The sequence below is a fragment of the Piliocolobus tephrosceles genome, chromosome 2, assembly GCF_002776525.5.
Source record: "Piliocolobus tephrosceles isolate RC106 chromosome 2, ASM277652v3, whole genome shotgun sequence".
NCBI lineage: Eukaryota > Metazoa > Chordata > Mammalia > Primates > Cercopithecidae > Piliocolobus > Piliocolobus tephrosceles.
This window is the reverse complement of record NC_045435.1, coordinates 154,209,755-154,230,008: the sequence shown is the minus strand read 5'-3', so window position 1 is coordinate 154,230,008 and position 20,254 is coordinate 154,209,755. Positions and strand designations below refer to the sequence as shown.

Here is a 20,254-nt window from a genome sequence, read left to right as displayed (position 1 = left end):
CATCTCATCTCATCTCATCTCATCTCATCTCATCTCATCTCATCTCATCTCATCTCATCTCATCTCCTCTCAGCATGAAGTATTTACCTCCTGCAAAGTCATAGATGTCATTCAGTCGTAGATGGTGTCATTCTACCTACCTGGTAGCCCCCAGGAAAACAATTTCAAAGACAGTTTTAAAAAGACATATTTAGTGACAGTTAACACAGGCCCTTTTCCATATACACTCACATTCATTAGTATGATACTTCTACAAGCTCAATATTGGTGCAGAGAAGGAGGGCAAGAGCTTTGGAGCTGTATGACAATTTGCAAGGACTAGTGTATCAATGCTAAAAAGCAGCTACAGGTGCTTGTCCTAATCCTAATCCTTTAAGCCAGGCTGGTGCAGGGCACCCAGACCGCAGACCACCCTATCAGTGTGCCCTGGGCCTACCTACTCATCCAGGGAGCAACTTATGCCACCTGGATTGGCAGGTGGCATAAGGCAGTTTCCCAGGACCTCTCCCACAGCTGCCACTTTTGTTGTTTCCAACTAGCTTTCATTCCAATCCCATTTCCACCACCTCAGAAGTACTGACTGTAAATCTAATTTAGATCACTATCTCCATGGCATTTGCCCATACTCTTCCCATCATTCAGCCCTTGTGTTTCCCCTACAAATGGTGCCATGCTGCACCTTCTCAGTTATCAGTATCCTGGCTGCTTTAAATAAAAATGTGTGTCCTTGTCCCAGCCCTAAAGCGTGAAATAGTCCAACACCATAAACTGAATTCATAGTATGACAAATGGCCAGTTTGTTGAAGTCCAATAACCAAAAAGCCAATTCACTAAATAATACATTAACCCCCAAACCAACTCTCTTCCAATTACTTTTATTTACTAAAAACTAGATTTCTTGAACTATTTATAACGTTTACTACAATTATTTTAGAAGTTGTGAAGATATCTGGTATATTTGTTGGTTTAGACTGCTCATGAAATTTAGTTATTATCATAAATGTTTCTGAATATCAACTGTAGCCATTAAAAAGCTAACCTGTCCCAACAGCGGATTAAAAATATGGTGCTAACTGTTAAAGTGACCATTTCTTCACAGGCCAAGGGACTGGGAGGATGTATTTTTAAATGTTAACAGTGATGACATCTAGGTTGTGGGATTATAGATGATATAGGAAATTACATCTGTGCTTTTGTATTTCTAAAAGGAAACTATATCACATCTATGAGCAGAAAAATATTACAATAAATGTTAGGCAGAAACACCATAATAAGACCTGCATGCTGACTTCAAAGAACTGACACTCAGGTGGAGTAGGAAGACACATAAACATTGTGTAGATTTTTAAACAAATGTGGAAGAACTTTAAAACTTGTGAAGATTTCTAACTTGGGAAATTTATGGGAAATCCTTTTTGGGGAGGTACGTGCTGAAGCTGCGCTTTCTGTGAGGTTTTTGAGAGATCAATTTGCAGATGTTAGTCCCTACCCCTTTGTCCACAGGGAGGAGAGTTGGCTGGGCTAATTTGATTCTGATCTTTTGAAATACTATTTTTGATTACAGAAGACACCCAGGAGGGCATGGGGCATGAACAACAAATAAGTTAAGGAACATCTCTGGAACTGAAAATGAGGCTCTGAGATTCCTCTAAAGTCTAGACTCTTCATTTCAAGCTTTATTTGGGAAAGAGAATAGTTTTACTTTAAATTAACCTAATAAAGTTGAGGGGGAGGAAAACAATAACTGCTTGGTTTACAAAAGCATTCCCATGAGTCTTGGTTTCAGATTCAAGGATAAAATGAGGCAGGGTATGAATTAATTAGCTTTGTTTTGCATGGAACATGAGCCATTGAGAGTCCTTCCCATGTGAGCACAGGTCAGCAAGGGTGCATGCTCCTGGGCCTCATCTCCAGATAAGGCCGGGGTGGGCTGAGTACTCGTGCTTCCCTCACTCTTCCTTGGCATCTGCTCATCAGGAGGCTCAGGCCAGCACACATTTTCAAGCCAGTTATCAGAAACAAAGAAGCACATATCCCCCAAACTTCTCTCTCCCCACTGAGATTCAAACCAGGAAAACTGGTATTACAGTAAATGTGCTGACAGGGTACCAGTCAGCAAGACTGAATCAGAAAAGCTCAAAATTGAGAAGACAAAAGCAGTGCTGAGTTTAGCCAGCCAGGGCAGGCATCTCTGTACTGCTCTCTGGTGCTCCTGGACAATGCTTAAATACTCTTTAAGGAGGAATTCACTTTTACATATCAGGTATTGTGAGAATGATAGGGTAACTTACAACTCAGTTTGCCCCTGCCTCTCCAGTTTACACTTACTATCATAGCTTAATTATTAACACTGTCCCCTCTCACTTTCAAAAGTGTCCCAGTTTGGATAATATATTTTATGACCACTTGATGATAATAAATCATTTGCATAGCTAGTATTTACTAAGAGCTGATCACATGCCAGGCAATCATGAGCTTGGTGCTATCAACACTATCATCATCATTATTATCATCACTAGGCCAAGATTACATGTCTCCTTAAGTGGCAAAGGAAGGGCTTAACACCTGACATTTGGATTCAGTCAGAGTACTAAACTACTTTTCCCTTACCTTTAAGCTACATTACTTCTGAGCTTTTCTTTTATAAACTTAATGAGAAAAAGATTCTTATCACTTTATGAATGCCCCAGGTCTTCCCACTGACTTCCTGCTTGGTTGTCAGTTGAAGGGAAGAAACTGATTTTCAGAGGTTCTTGTTATATCTCAGGTATTATGTTATGTGAGGCCAGTCAACCCCGCTTGATAAATTGTGAATTAGGCTCTGGGAGCTCAACTAATTCACCAAAGAGTACACTGACAGTAAGCTGCAGAGCAAATTTTCAAACCTAAGTTGTTCTGATTTCAATACCTGCCTTCTCATTATACCACCTTGCCTACTAAACCACTTTTCATTTCTACAAGCCGGTGTAAATTTGAAAAGGTAGAGTAGCGATTCTTCCCAAATGCGGCCACTGTAAAACTGCCCACAGAGTAAGGATAAAATGTCCTTCCCCACAAGTTGATAAATTGACTCCTATATCTAAAAAGTCTATTTTTCCCAGCTCAGGCAGACCTGTAACATCTATCTGCAAATGGACACTCCACCGAAATACTCTTGGACCACAATACTCTTAGACCCCATCTTTCCCTTGACATGAATCTATTGTTCATATGGTAGTTAATGGTAACAATAATCTGAAAATAACTGACATGTATTCATTTATTCAATGTATAATGCATCTATCTAATGCTATTAATAATAATAAAAAGCTAATATACATGTATTCACTTATTCAAATAAATATGTATGGATTCTTTCATCCACTTATTGGCACTTACTATGTGCCACGCACTCTTCTAGGCACTGCAGATTCAGCGGTGAACAAAGGGGGCAAAGCCCTGCCTCATGGAGCTTACCTATTCCTACATGATTCAGTAACAGATAATAATGATCTCATGAAAGAAAGCACACATAGGATAAGAAATAGAGGGTGGTGGGAAGGGAGTGGGTGCTAATTTAGGTAGGAATGTCAGGGAAGCCCTTTCTGAGCAGAGTCCAGAATAAAGTGTAAAAGTGTGGGCATGAATCTTGCAAAGACATCTAGAAAAGTGTTCCAGGCAGAGGAAAGAGCAAGACTTCTTATATTCTGCCAGACCCTATGCTGAAAGCTTTGTACCAATTATCTCATTTAATCCTCACAAACCCCCTGAGGGTAAGTGTCATTATTTCCTCATTTTGCTGCTAAGCATTTGAACCTTGAAGTAACTTGCTTAGGAGCACCCGGTTTTCTAATGAGGGAGGCATAAGTTAAACTCAGCCTTCTGGCTTTGAAATAATATCCCCACCTCAGCTACTAAATAGTTCCATGCCTTGGTCAGTCTGCAACAACCTCCTTGCCAGCACTTTTAACACAAGGTTTAGAGAATGGCTGATTGCTGAGAAACAACATCTGCAAAGCCTGCATCACCAATGAGTCCACAGGGATAGGGCGTTTAAATGGTTGGGTCCCCAGGTTCACCAGATACTGCACTCTAATAACTGCTGGAGTCTCTTGCTCCTATGACTCTCCTTCAGCTTTGTTAGAGGCTGTGGGACCAGCATCCCAGGCTCTTCCTGCAGACACCCAAGAAATTCTCCCACATGACATCAGTTTAAGCCAAGCAAGAATTTTCCATCCCTCTATTGCATTATTTGTAGGAAATGGCTTTATTGTTTTTCTGTATGCAAAGATAATACAGGCTCATTGCAAAAACTATTTAGAAATAGAAAAAATAAAATCACCACCATTGAGAGATAACTAATAAAAAGCCTACCATTAAGAGATAACTACTAAACATCCTGATATCAGAATTCATGTAATGTGTCCCTTTACCATGGACATTAAGGCTGTTTCCAGTTTTTTAGAATTACAACATTTTTATGAGTATTGTGTTATATGTGTGTGTGTGTGTGTGTGTATAAATCTTTATGCCCTCAGACACCGATTTTTTTAGAACGAATTAGTAACAGTGCAATATTTGAGCATTCATTTTAAGGTCCTTGCTATAAACTGCCAAATATCCCCAAAGAAAAAGTGTAGCATTACTTACACTACCCCTTTCAGTGCACAAAAGTGCCTTTTCTCCTGCATTCTCAGTAATACCTCCAACTTTTTGCTTCCTTCCTTTTGAAGCTTCTGTCACCACAAAAACAAGGATACAGCCTCTGTCCTAGTTGAATGTCCCCCCACAGAGCCTTCTCTGGCCCCAGCCTGAGCAAAGAAGACAGAGAGGAGAGTGTGTCATCCCTCAGCTCCCCCTTGGCCTTGGGGGCTGGTCCCCTCAGAGGGTTTATTCAGAGGCTGAGGGCACACTGAAGACAGGAGACATCACTGTGGTTCTCAGCTTGGAAGACTGCCTCACTCTCACGCCCTTTTATTTCTTTATATATTCCTCCATCAGCTCCTGCCCTTCCAGTTATCATCTATACTTGGAGACTCTCAACTCAGGACTCTTGTTTGAGCCCAGACTCATGTAGTCAGCATTCTCTAGATATTAATTCCACTTGTATGACTCACAGACATCTCAAACTCAGCAGCCCAAAACCAAGCTCTTTATCTCCTCCTGCCCTCTCCACACCCCTTGCCGTCTTCCCCTTCCTCTAATGTGTCCTGCTCACTCAGTAGCTCCTTCTTACTCCCAGAAGTCAGAGGTCCAGAGCCTAGGGTCTTTCCTTCATGCCTCTCACTCATTCTCTACCCCACAGCCCATCAGTCAGTCATGAAGGCCCATCAATTCAGTGTCTCAAATATCTCTACTATCTACCCCTTTTCACCCCTCCGTGACCAGGACCCCAGTCCAAGCCAATAGGTGACTATAATTATCTCTATGTGGGGATTTATTGAATGGGAGAGAAAAGAAGAGGAAGATAGCATTTCCAAAAACATTTATATATGCCTGATACTGGGATCTTGTTAATGCTCATTAGATATACAATAAACCCATGGAGTAGAAAATATTACCATTTCACAGATGAGGAAACTGAGGCTCAGGTTAATCTGCCCAAGATTCCATACCAGGGAGAGTATTTGGAGCCTTATGTGTGATGCTTGCTCTACCATTCTATAGCAAGAGTGAAGCTGGGGGGCTGGTTCAGTGGCCCTTGTAGTGGTTTGAGTAAGAGGGAACTCTCCTCAATGGTAAGCTCCTTGAGGATAAAGAGTGAGCGTGAATCACTTTGTGTGTCTCATAGGGTTTAGCTCAGGGCCTGATCAAGTACTGCCTCTGTCATTTATCAGAGACAGGAGAGTTTAGCAGTTAAGGGAATGAACTCTGGAACTGGACTGTCTGGATTCAAACCCCAGCTCTGCTAATTACTGGCTATGGAACCTTTAGCAAGTTACTTACTCTCTTTGTAGTGGGCTAAACAGTGGCCCCCAAAAAGATATGTCCATGCCCTGAGTCCTAAATCCTGTGCATGTGAATTTATTTGAAAGAGCCTTTGCAGATCTAATTAAGTAAAGGATCTCAAGATGAGAAGGTCATCCTGGATTAACCAGGTGGGCCCCAATTCTAGTGACACAGAGGAGAGACAGCAGAGAAAAGGGCCACATGAAGAAGGAGGTAGAGTGAGGCAGCCACAAGCTGAGGAGCTGCAGCAGCCACCAGACGCTAGAAGAGACAAGAAGCAGAATCTCCCCTAAAGCCTCTGGAGAGAGTGTGGCTCTGCTAGTACCTTGATTTCAAACTTTTTCCCTCCAGAGCCATGAGCACATTTCTGTTACTTTAAACCCCAAAGTTTATGGTCATTTGTTATGGAGGCCCTAGCAAATGAATATATTTGGTCAATGAAAAGAGTCAAACTCTATAAAATATTTGAAGGGATTTATTCTGAGCCAAACATGAGTGACCAATGGCCCATGACACATCCTTCAGGAAAACCTGAGAACATGAGCCCAAGGTGGTCAGGCTACAACATTTTAGGGAGACATAAGACATTAATCAATACATGTAAGATATACATCTTATCTTATCGGTTCCGTCTGGAAAGACGAGGCAACTGGAAGTGGGGTAGGGGGCATTCAGGTCATAGATAGATTCAAAAACTTTCTGGTTGGCAATGGGTTGAAACAGTTATTGTCTAAAGACTTGGAATAAATAGAAAAGAATGCCTGGATTAAGATACGGGGTTGGTGAGGCCAAGGTTTTATCATGCAGATGAAGCGTCCAGGTAGCAGGCTTCAAAGAAAAGATGACACACGTTTCTTATCAGACTTAAAGAGTCTTAAAGTCTGTGTTGATGTTAACGCTGGTCAGCTGGGCCTGAATTCCAACAGGGAGGAGGGTATAATGAGGCATGTCTGACTCCCCCTTCCTAAACTAGTTTCTCAGGTTAAGTTTGGAATACCCTTGACCAAGAGGAGGAATCCATTCAGATGGTCAGGGGGGCTTAGAATTTCATTTTTTGGTTTACAATTCTGTATACCTCAATTTTCTCATCCATATGTAAGCTTATAATACCTTGCAGAGCTGTCAAGAGAATTAAGTGAATCAATATACATAAGGCACTTTACAGCAGTAGCTGTCACATAATCGGTGATTTCAAAGTAGTGTTTATTATGACCCTTTAATAGCTGTGTAACATTAGTTATTTTTGAGCCTGTGGTCTTTTTCCCTGTGAACAAGTAATAACAAAAATGCTTAGCCTAACTATAGTATCTCAAAATGGGAGTTTGCTTCTTTCACTTAAAAATGATCAAAGAATTCCTTCATGCTTCTTCTGTCCTGTGAACTGCTAACATTCAGGTGTCAAGCCTCACTGAAGACAACTTACAACCCACCAAAGGCAGTGATTGAAAAGATACCACGTGCCCTTGACCCGACAAAATGCTCTGGCCGGGACATTAGGTTCTAGGGGATGTGGGTCCTTTTCTCTTTCTCCTGGCTGCCACCTGGTGTGGCTGGGGGAGGGAGATGAGAAGTGGAGGTGGGGGCGAAGTGAGGGGCAGATGGCCTCTGACTAATAACTGAGCTGGGTCATTTGTAATGATGACAAGGCATTACCCAAGAGATGAAGCAAAGGTGTATAATTAATACACAAGCAGTCCTTAAATCTCTCTCTGAAACCCTCCCTCCATTCCTTCCCTTGCTAATGAAGTCAGAGACAGGGTAAAAACCTGTAATTACACTTGAAGTAATTAGAACGCTGTGAAATAGAAAGCTTAAGATGGGAAGCCCAAACTAATAGAATACCTATTGCTCTTGTTATTCTGACTCAGCCTGCCTAGGGTGGTGCTTTTGTAGGTCTCCACTGGGGAGCTGAGGACTGTACTGAATTTGCATAAAGTGTAGACACACATGCACATCACCCTTTCTTTCCCCAGAGTGACCAAGAAAGCATCAGCATTGTGCCTTCCTCAGTTTCTACAACTTTTACCTGTTAATGGAAGTCCAAATCAGCAGGACAGATTAATTTAAAAGCCCTTCCAAAGATGTTTAAAAATCTGAGCATTTTATATTCAAACTGTTTTTCTACATGCAATTCTCCCTTTCTAGCTCAGTGCTTCTCAACATCAATGTGCCTGCAGAGCACCTGAGGGTCTCCTTAAAATGCAGATTTGGATTCAGTGGGTCTGGGGTGGGGCTGAGATTCTGCATTTCTAACAAGCTCCCCAGCCTTGCTGCTGCTGTTGGAGGGGATGGGATGGGCGAGTGGTACACAATACGAGTAGCAAGGATAAAGTCCTTCTTGGTTCCACAAGTGACTTCGCTTGCCTCCTACCACAGCAATGATTCCAAACTTCTCATGTAGAGCTTGAAAAATGAATAAAAATTTTTGATTGAAGGGAGAGAAGAGAAAGTGAGGAGGAAGAGTGGAGGAAGAAGGGGAAAGTGGGTGGGAAGGGAGGAGGGGAGGGAGGGAGGGAGAGAATGTGTGTGAGTTCGTGTATGCACATGATCCGGTGTCTCTTCTTATAAGGACACCAGTCCTATCAGATTGGGGCCCTATCCTTATGACCTCATTTGACCTTAATTATCTCCTTAAAGGTTTTATCTCCAAATACAGTGACTCTGGGGGTTACAGCTTCAATATGGGATACACAATTTCATCCATAACACTAACTGACCTTAGATGAACTCCTTGATTTCTCTAAGACTTGATTCCTTCATCCCAATTGCTTAGACAAGAAAGAGTTTGATCATTAAATGACAAGAAATGAATTCATCTAATTAGCATTAAGTGTTGCACATATCATCTGTCACAGAAGAAGTGTCTTGGTTGTGTTCCTCCAGACATAGTCAAGCATTGGAGGCTAAGTAGATTATTTGTGAGGTGAAGGAAATAGCAGGAGAGAAAAAGAAATGAGATAGCAAAGAGAAAACAGCCAATAAAATAAAGGGTGCATTAGCTAACAAATCACCACTGGGAGAAACTGGAGCTTCATTTCACTGGGACAAGTCAGGCACCCATGTTGAACAAGCACCCAGTGTCAGCCCTCACTACTGAGGGAAAAGAGCCGAGATATTTATGTACCAATGAACCATCAGTCGCTGGTTGAGATCTGCTCCCAAGGGATGCCTACCTCCCCACTTCCATCTTGCTGTGCTTGTGGATAGTAGCCATGGATACCAGAGGAAACTTTCAGGCAAAGAGATGCCTGAATTGGCTGTTGGAAGTCCTACAAGCTCTGCAAGAGGGAGGCCTGGGCAGTTCTGGGCAGGTTTACCTTGCCTGCTATACAGTGAGAGACCAGGAAACCTTAGTTCTCTGTAGTGATTGGTCCTAGTAATTGTACTAGTAGTTTGCAAAACACTAGAGAGACTCCTGTACCAAAGAATTCTAGGGCCAAACAAGTGTAAGAATGCTTGTTTCATGGGATTCACAACTAAAGCTCTGCTGAAGTCCTGTAGTTGAAATGTTCAACTTTGTATAATCCTATAATTTCCAAACTTATTTACACAAACGCTTTTTCATATAATATGTATTTACCTTTTAAGGAATAAAAGTTATGTAATGCATGTTTTGGGGCTATCAAATTAAGGCTAGTAGAGATTTCACTACATTGTAAGATGTTTTTAATCTGTTTCTATTCACCATTGTAGCCTACGAACAGTAACTGCTACCTAGAAAGTATTCAATAAATATTTGTCATTGTAACTATTTTAAAGAATATCAAAAAATAATTCTGAAAATATTTTCAATAAAAGCAGCCTCATGAAAAATGACCATCTAGTTCCCAAAATGACTGTTTTGAAAGACTTTGGAATAAAGTTCAGCTGAATATAAACTTGTTGAAATACTGACCAGTTTTTTATTCTCCTTGCTTTGTTCCCATTCACTTAATGAAACTGTGCATTTTTCTAAAATTGAAGACCCATGCTGTTAGAAGCCATTGTCCACTCTACTAAAGAAGAAGCACTTCTCCCCAGATCCATGTGTGGATGCAGATAAGAAGCCTAATGGTACTAAGGTCTCTCTGGTCCAACCTTGCTAAAAAGAGTATTTCAACTTCTATTTCCTCCCTCTACACTTCATCCTTTGTTGAATACCAAGGTTTGCAGCTGTGACCCCATCATAGGGTGTAAAGAATCAAATTAAGGAACTTTTGACAGTTGCATCCCTTTTAACCTTGATGTCAGGCACAATTTGCTATTTGTTGGCCTCAAATGTCAGCTGAAGCCAGGGTGAGAGTCCTTGTGACTCTGACTTTCTCATCTTCTGTCAAGACCTAAAGAATTTTTGAGCTGGGTGCAGTTGCTACAGCTGCAACAAAGTATACATGAAAAGTGGGATTTGCAACAAATAGGCTTTTCCTCTACAGATCACTGCTGCAGCTGGGCTTCCCTGCTATTTTTGCCCAACTGTCCTGAGAATGGCAACATCAATGGAAACTCATTGCTTGACCATCATTATTCCAATGAAAAATTTGAAACCCTGATTATTACTCATTCCTTGGAGCTGAGACAGAAACCTCGAGGCTGTAAAACAAGTTCTTTTTCTTTTTTTTTCTTTTTCAGTTAACCACTTGTTATACCCAAATGCCCATTTCCTAAGAAGGGATATTTCCTGGGAAATTGCTTATCTTCCTAGCATTTGCAAAAGGCAAAAGCTGGCATATAGTAGCATTTTCTTCATTCCCTGCAAATGGAAACATTGGTATTTCTAGATAAGTTAAGAGTGAGGAGAGAGAGAACTATGGCCATCCAGGTTCTCTTGGGATAAGTTTCCTTTACTCTTCCTTGAATAAAGATAATGTGAATCTTGTAAGATACTGTCTGTAAAAAATGGTCTACCCATACCTGCTAATGCAATGAGTGGGCCATTATAGTGCCGAGATGGTTGTTGGGGTCTCCTGACGTCAGGGGAGTAGGTGACCAACGTGGATGAAACACAATGACAATGGACATTAGTATTTCTGAGACCAGATTTGTTTGGGAAATGGGATATGTTGCCTTTCTTTAGTCAGATGTTGACCTGGCTACTGCTTACAGATGACCCTTGTTTTGTCATTTACTCATGTGTCTCCCCACTTCCCTTGCTGGAAAAAAACCTGCGGAGAAACTAAACTCCATGAGGTTAGACATTGCATCCGATTTTACTTACCAGCCTATTGTTCGTGCCTACCACCAAGTCTAGCATACAGTGGGAGCCAAATAAATATTTGTAGAATAAATAAAGCATCTGCAGTACAATATGTACTCCTTAAGTTGGAGTTTCCATTGCTACATTGCTATCATTGTCATCATCATCACAATCATGATCATGATCATCGTCATCACCAGGTGACATTTTTACAGAAATATTTTCTCTTCAGATTATAGCAGACTGAACAGCAAGATCCTTAAATCTGCTTGTCCTAGGGAAGTTCTCTGGACTTCTTGCATTTGGCACTAGTGGAGACTTGGTATTTTCATTGCTGTAACACAGAGACAAAAATATATGAAGATTTCAAAGAATGAGTTTACCTCCTGGCCTTTCATGGTGATCTCCTTTCCTGACTTTCTGTGAATAATATATGTACAGTATCATTGCTATGCTAATAAAAAATTACTTCAAAACTTGAGAGCTTAAAAAACCAAACATTTGTTATCTCAGTTGCTGTATGTCAGGGATCAGGGTACAGCTTTTCTGGGTCCTCTTCATATATTTTTGTCTCTGTGTTACAGCAATGAAAACACCAAGTCTCTACTAGTGCCAAATGCAAGGGTCTCTCATGAAGCTGCAATCAAGGTGCAGTTATCTCAAGGCTCAATTTAGAGGAGAATCTTCTTGCAGGTTTATGCTCCTGGCTCCTAGCCAGAAACTTCAGTTTCTTGCTACATGGGTCTGCCTATAGGACTACTCACAATCTGTCAGCTAGCTTCCTCCAGAGTAAAGGCTCTGAGAGAGAAAAAGAATGAGAGATAGTGGTAAGATATAAGATATCATCTCATATAAGATATAAGATAGTGATAAGAGATAAGAAGTCACAGTCATTTTGTAACCTATTCTCAGAAGCGATATCCCATCACTTTTGTATTATTCTATATTTTAGAAGCAAGTCCACTGAGTCCATCCCACACTTGAGGAGAGAATATTACAAAATACCATGAATATTACAAAGCTAGGATCATTGTGGACCATGTTAAATAGAAGCTTCCAGCCACAATGGATGATGTTGTTCCCTGTAAGCATAAGTGTAGCTTTAACTTGGTTCTTTTAACCCTTTTCTTCTTTGAGAATCATGGGTTGCCAACCAATCATGCCTTGTCAAACTTCTCTTTCAAAAAAGGAAGAAAGAGGAAAGACAGAATGGGGCAAGTTCTGCTAGGAATAGCTTTCAATATGACGATGATTTTAGTTGTCATTGCACAGGTGCATTGGCATTGAATCATGAAGAGAACCCCAATTACTCCTATTGGCTTGTCTGAGCATCAGTTTTCTGATGACTTACTTTATGGCTTCCTAATGAATATATTAAAACTAGAACTCTAGAGGTTATACTTAGCCCTTTAGTTCCTTTCCCTGCCTGCACCCCATCTCCCACTTTGCCTGGAGGCTTAATGATATATTTGAGATCATTTTGAAACTTCACCTGCTTTGTCTCAACATACATGTTCAAAGTTGTCTAATTTTAATATAAATCCTTCATCAACAATTAAGCCACCTCCCAATTGACTGCATTATCTGTAATTATTCTTCACTCACTAACTCTCTCATATCACACACCATAAGAAGAAAGAGAAAAGGGAATAACCTATATTAGGAGAGGCTCACTGACAAACCTTGAAATATAAATTGACATGAATGCGAATGCAGAGTTTTGTAAAAAAAAAAAAAAAAAAAAAAAAAAAAAAAAAATTTTAAATAGATCTGCAGTTAAATGACTAGTATCTCTACCTTTTGTTTCCGTTTGTGCAGATTGTTTCCCAGAGAAAGCTATCGAAATCCTTGCTGAAGCATGGGAACACAGCAGGGAAATCGTCTATCACGGTAAGCAAGCCCTCCCTAAGCAGCTGTCTGCCCGAGTGGAGAGCCTGGGCGGAGTGGCCAGCCAAAACCGGACACTTGGGAAGCAGACTTTCTGACATTGGGAGTTGGTGCCACAACTACTGAACTATTGAAATCACTCCCTTATTTTTCTTTCTTTCTGTTTTCTGACAATGCAATTTTGATCCTTCTAACTCTAGGAAAAATAAATAAGGAAAGGCATTTGAAAGTAAGGTTATTTAATTCTAGTAAGCACTTCTGCATTTGCAAGATAGGTTTTAGTGGAGGAGAAAGATGTAGTTGTTGAGCAGAGTGAGATTATGGAATTGTTTAGCATTTTCACGCTGTCAAAGCTGTCCTTGTCTCTCATTTCTTTTGAGAATTCAAATTTTGCTTCGATAACATTTTCTTCAAGGTGTGGTTTGTTGCCTAAGAAACAAAGAGCTCAGCATTTAACACTCCTCTTTGATATAATAGTTTGGAGGTTTACTGTGTGATTCAGTAGCCACTAGCCACATGTGGTTATTTAAATTTTAATAAAACTATTTAAAATTAAAGTAAATATTCAGTTCCTTACTCACACTGGCCACATATCTAGTACTCAATAGTTACAAGTGGTTAGCAGCTACCACATGGGACAGTGTAGATTATAAAACATTTCTATATTGCAGAATGTTCTATTGGGTAATGCGAGAAGTATTTCTAAATAAGAGCTTACATTTTCAAATGGAATGCCTGGTATTAGAAACTTTGGCATCGTCTGTTAGAGACCTTGAAAAAGGTAGAGAATGTGGTCCAACCATTTGGATGTATGGAGCAAAACACAAGCAAACAAACAAACCAAAAAGACAAGCAAAAGAAACAAAGTAGAAAAAACTACAAGGAAATTCTGAATTGCTAGAGAGGCAAATGGCCAGGAAGCAAACCTCTTGAGTTCTTTTGAATATTCCTTTTTAACTAGAGAGAAACCGATTTTTTATTTTTATTTTATTTTATTTTTTTTTTTGAGATGGTGTCTCGCCCTGTCACCCAGGCTGGAGTGCAATGGCACAATCTTGGCTCACTACAAGCTCCACCTCCCGGGTTCAAATGATTCTCCTGCCTCAGCCTCCCGAATAGCTGGGATTACAGGCACCTGCCACCACACCCAGCTAAGTTTTGTAGTTTTAGTAGACATGGGGTTTCACTATGTTGGCCAGGCTGATCTCCAACTCCTGACCTTGTGATCCACCTGCCTTGGCTTCCCAAAGTGCTGGAATTACAGGTATGAGCCACCACACCCAGCCCTGATTTTTTTTTTTTTAAGCACAGGAAAAAGTTCAAAAGAGCTATCAGTGAAAGTCATGGCCATTCTCACAAGAACGTACCTGAGTTTATTGCTTGAATATTTTAAATGACACTGTCATGTTAAAGCTTTTTCTTGACTGCCATCTTCAATCATGAATCAAAGTGTTCTTTGAAGACACTGATGGTGCTCTGAAAAGCCGTGGACCCACGAGTTCACTCCCAAAGCCCACAAACCCAGTAGATCCAGGTATGAATTTGCTATGGTTCTTTCTCAAAAGAACAAAATCTCATCTTGCCATATTTTCTCTGAGATATCCTGAGATTTTCTTTCTCCACACATCCCAGAAAAGTTTGATCTTTTTCTTAATTTTAAGTATTTAAATACTCCTCAACTTTGGGTCTTTAGATCAAAACATTGGCTTTAGTAGCTTCTAGAAAACACTTGAAAAGGTACATTAAATTTTCTAGATCTATGCAGTTGGGGAAAATCACAACTTTCCTCAGTTCTCCAAATGTGTCTGTGACCACAAAATACTTAAGGGTCAGTAATCAAATGAAGTATAAGAGGCATTAAGGTGGTAAGGGACAAAAGAGGACCAAATAAAAAATACAAATATGATAGTTCTTGGGTTATCAACCAGTTCTGGAATTTTTTCTATATACCTGGACTCACATTCTCTACTCTCAGGTGTTCATACATTTTTGGGACTATCTGTCTTAAGACAGCCATCTTAGCTTTAAGATTAAGTGTAAATAACTTAAATTTTCCAAAATATTTGGAATATTGCCAGTGCCTATCGAGAGCATATGGACCCAACTCATAATGGAATTGTTGAGCCCAGATAGAAAAGAGGTAAAATTGAATTAATAGTATCTTGACATAACAATGTGATAAGTGTATCCATGTGCTGTGGCCACAGAATACATGGTAAATCCTAGCATTATTTATAAAGGTTTTAGTTTATCTGCAACTTGACTGGCTTCTAGATTTTTGTTGCTTTTGTTGTCATTATTTTTCTCCTGACTTACTCCACTGATTTCTGCTCCAAGGCTTTGTTGAGAGTCACTAACTATTAAGTATTGGAAAATGACCTGTTGTGAGAAAGCCTTTTGGACAACAATTTCTTCACCTATGCAAGAATCTTTGTCAGGAATGGTCTGTACTTGGGTGTTAGGGCTTAGATCCTTACATATACACACATCTTCATCTCAGAAAACCCAGGGACGGTCTTCTGAAAAATAGGAATTAGGAAAATTTGACATGGAAACTAGTTATTTCTAGCATTTCTTGTTGGTCTCACTCAAAACAGTAAAGAAATATTGCTGTTTATCCTTCTCTATAATTTACCAAAGGGAGACATTGTACTTAGTTATAGAAATACTATCCAATGCCATGTGACCTTCAAAGAAAGAAGCTCTTCCAAACTGCTCTTCTATTTCTTCCTCCAGCTTGGGTCCCACCTCCTATGTTCTCATGCTCAGCATAAATGGTGTCTAGTTATTCACCATTGTCTATTCGAGGGAGTTCCCTTGAATGCCTAGAATTGCTGTGCTATAGTCACTAGGGTTGTGGAAAAACTCCTTGCCCAACATTTGTCTTTGGTGAGTTTTGAACCAAACAGGAACTAAATTTGCTCATGGGTTCTGGAGCTAAGGAGTTCACCCTCTACTGCAGCTGATGTGTGCTTTTTTCCTTTAGGTGATTGCTGAAGAATTATCTGGCAATGACGACTACGTTGAGCTTGCATTCAATGCACGGAAATTGGATGACAAGGTAAAGTGTTTGGCATTAACCTTATTGAAGGAAGTAATAAAGCTAGCACACAGTTTAATCAGATTTCTCCCTGCAGCTATTTTTCCCTTTCCACCCACATTATCAAACAGATCCAAAAATTCAGAGAGGTTTACAAAGTAAAGTTTTCCCCACATTAAGAAGCGATTTATGAGAAGGGGAAGGGACTATAATTAAAACAGGACAATTCTATGACACTAAGACTTTCCAAATGCCACAGGTGAGATGTGCACAGGTAAATATGATTTAACCCCATTTCTAGGGACATTCTAAGGGAGAGGAGAAGATGCAAAAGGGAAGAAAAATGACATTTATTAAGCACCTATGTTTGCCAAGTACAGGTTTAAGAGCTTTTCATGTGGTATCACATTTATTCATTTGTATAATTCCTATTTATTGGGTATTAATACTCAGCCCATTTATGCATTCACTCGTTCACTCTTTTATTTGTTAATTTGTTCACTCATTCATCATTCATTTTCCTAACCTTTGTTGGGTGCTTGTTATGCGTGAGGTGGTGGAAAAAAAAGATATATCAAAAATAGGCATTCCACTCTCACATCTGCAACCTGGAATTCATCACTGAAGTGAAACATACATCTGAAAAACAAATGGTATAGTAATACTATATCCGTAATAGAATGTGATAAGTGATATATAATAGTGTGTCCTGGTAAGGCCAACTTATTCTACCTGGGGACATCAGGAAATACTTTATCCTTATAAACTAATTATATTTGGATTTTAAAAGTGTCTTGAGTAGATTATGTGAAACCATCACAGACTGCTATATTTTTGACATTAGCATGAACTAGGTGCTGGGAACTGCAGTGTGCATTGATGTCAGTTGGGAGCAAGCTTTTAACTTCACCTTTTCACAACTGTTATTCTCCTTCTCCTTCATCATCTCCCCAGATTTCAGAAGAACTCACAAAACTTTGTAGTATCTTCCCTGGTGCTATTATAAGCCATTGGGTCAGTGTATAGCAGTTTTAAGTTACTTGCTTAATGGCTTATAATGGTTTCTCTACATTTAGTAGGCTCTTGAGTACCTCTAATTTGTCATCTGATTTATGTTACAGTAAAAGAGGGTTTGGAGGTTTGTTGGACCAGTTGGGTTTGAAATGTTTGAGCAGTTTCCCTTTAGTCAAATGAACACTTGCTCATAGAACTGAAAGAGCCACCTGCAGCAGTTAAAATGGTCCTAAATTGCTATTCCCACCATTGGCCGTACTGATTGTCTAGGGCCCTGATCACTGCTGAGCCTCATTGCCCCGGTGCTGGAGACCCCAGTTCCTTCATAATGTGACTGTATCTTGTCCAGATCCTTAGTAATTCAGAGAACAAATCGGAGGCCTTTGCTCCAGTTTGGACTCAAGGTAAATGGTCGTCTCAGATGGAAACAGGGCAAAGTTGTAAAATGGAGGAGTAAGATGATACCATAAAGATCATTTCAGACAACCTCTTCAGGAAATGAGGGCTCAGCAAGGTATGATGATTTACCCAAAGACACAATACTACTGCTCTGGTTTTCTACGGCTGCATGGTAAACCACCTCAAATCTAGCAACCTAAATGAAGAACTATTCCATTATAGCTAATTATTTTGAGGGTCAGAAATTCAATCAGGGTTCAATTGAGCAGTTCTGCTGTCTGTGATGTTGATGCAAGCCACTCAGTGGTACTCAGCTGGTGGATGAGCTTGTCTGGAGGGTCTACACTAGCTTTACTCACGTGCCTGGCACATGAGATGGCTGAATGGCTGGGCTTAGCTGGGACAGTCTACCAGAGTGCCCACACGGTGGTCCTGGAGTAGTCACACTTCCCTTTAGAGTATCTGACTTCTCCCAGAAAGAGCATCTCAAGAGAATAAGGGAGACACTCCATAGCCTTTTCTTACCCCTTCCTGACCTTGGAAGTCATGCGTCATTCACTTCTGCTGCATTCTTTCGGTTGCAAGTGAGTCATGAGGCCAGTCCAGATTCTAGGACTCCACATTGTGTTAGGGCAGTGGCACAATCATACTGTAGAAAAAGCATGTGGACTATGAACTTGCAGTGGTCATGTTTACAAAATGCAATCTGTCACAAAATTTTATGATAGAAATAGAATAAAATAATACAATTATTTCATGTCACAGCTGGAAAAATAGTTCCCAGATGCTCTCAAGGCGGACCCTTTACTAGCTTTTAGCGTTAAACAATTTTATAACTACCTACATGTTAGCAGTTAAAACTTACTGTATCTAGTTAAACTTATTGTATGACTAAAAGTCACTATAAAATAAATAATGCTCCTAATTTTTATTGTGTTAATGAATATCATGAAAGTAACTATTTTCTACATACATTTAAAAAATTGAAGTATGAATATATATGAAAAATATGCTATATCCAATTCAGACAGTGGTTGTAGGATGCATGGCTCTCCAGTCTCTTGGCAGTAACTCTGGTAGCCCCCAGGAGTCTACATACTTTAGGTAGAAAACCACTGTCTAATCCAACTGCCTTATTTTATAGCTGAAAAATTTGAGGTTCAGAGATGTGATATGACTTACTGAAAGCCACATAGGCACACACACACAAAAATCAGTGCAAGAGAGGGACTCAATCAGATTGCCTGACAAAATCTAAGTCTTTTGGAGCAGAGAGTTAATGAATAACAGGTGTTTGGTCTCAGAATATGGAAGACTTGGAAATGTTTTCATGTGTTTCAGGGAAGTAGGAAGCCAGAAAGAGGGGAGGTCAGGCAGCAGTCCTCCAAGTGAGATGCATGGTCCCAATACCTTTGCAGGGGAACCCATGAAGTCATTGCCATTTTCATAACAATGCTAAGACATAATTTTATTTATTCACTCTCATTCTCTCACACATGTAAAGTGAAGTTTTCCAGAGGCTACATGATGCCTAATATCACAACAGATTGAATACAGCATAAATATGAGGATTCTGCTGCATTCTATTAAGCTAATCATTAAATTGGTTTGCAAAAATGTAAACTAATACCATTCTCACTATTTTTTAAGTTTGGAAAACATAATTATAATAATTATTTCCATTAAAATAGTATTTTTGTTATGATGTAGTAGGTTTATTTTCTTATTTTTTAAACAATGTAACAAATATTTTAACAATTTAACAGCTTTATAATATGGCAAATATTAATACATACAACAAAACAAAGCTCTTTGGGATCCCCAATAATCTTTAAGAATGTAAAGGGGTCTTAAGACCAGAAGTTTGAGAACCCCTCTTATAGGGTATATGGAAAAGCACTAAGTACTTTTGCAAACCACAGTGACAGAGAAATGCACCATTCTTTTGGACAGAAATAGCCATTTTTAACTTGTCTTTCAGCAGACTAGCAATCACCTCCCCACTCTTCAATGAGAGCGAGTACCTAAAATAGCTTAGGTTTGTGATAAATAACTTATTTATCTAATGTTAATGCAATTCACTTAGTAGAGAAAGGGACTTTCTTACTCGTAAAGCACATTTGTTACATTAGCAGCTGGTTGGCAATTAATCTAACAAGTAAGTAGAGGCAGAAATGTAATAATCACTTTAGAACATTCCAGCTGACAGAGGATTCCTTCTCTTCCCGTTCTCGAGAAAGTACTCATATTGGTGCATTGGAACTAATTCCCACACTGGTGGTCTCCACATATGTGGTAGTAATCATTATAGACTGCATTTTCTGTGTTCCCATGATGCTAGTTTGATGGGGTGCAATATAAGTAAACAAATCTGTCTCTAAAGTAGAGGTTGGCAAACTTTTTAATAAAGGACTAGATGATAAATATTTTAGGTTTTGCAGGACTCATGATCTCTGTCCCCACTACTCAGCTCTGCCTTTGAAGCATGAAAGCAACCATAGACAATACAAAAATGAATGAGTGTGGCAGTGTTCCAATAAAACTTTATTCACAAAAACAAACAGCCAGATTTGGCTCATGTGCCATAGTTTGCTGACCCCTACTCTAAAACAATGTAAACTCTCTACCTGCTGTGATGTGATTTTACTATGTTTAAGTATGCCTGCTTGAAACTGTAATCCGGTCTGCATTAATAATAGAAAATTATAATTATTGAGCATCTATTGTGCACCAAGTATCAGGTGTCTAACTTACATTATCCCCAAAACTCATAAGCATATTCCCAAAAGTTAGTATTTATTTCCATTTTACAG

At 39.7% G+C, this 20,254-nt stretch overlaps 1 protein-coding gene across 1 annotated transcript in view; it reads left to right on the top strand.

Moving 5' to 3' along the window:
* CPNE4 (copine 4) overlaps nt 1-20,254 on the top strand; it is a 511,472-nt gene that overhangs the window by 333,273 nt on the left and 157,945 nt on the right. The window contains exons 6-7 of the mRNA XM_023207426.2: nt 12,920-12,991; nt 15,975-16,049. Coding sequence (XP_023063194.1) covers nt 12,920-12,991; nt 15,975-16,049 — 147 coding nt within the window. The remainder of the gene's footprint in view (nt 1-12,919; nt 12,992-15,974; nt 16,050-20,254) is intronic.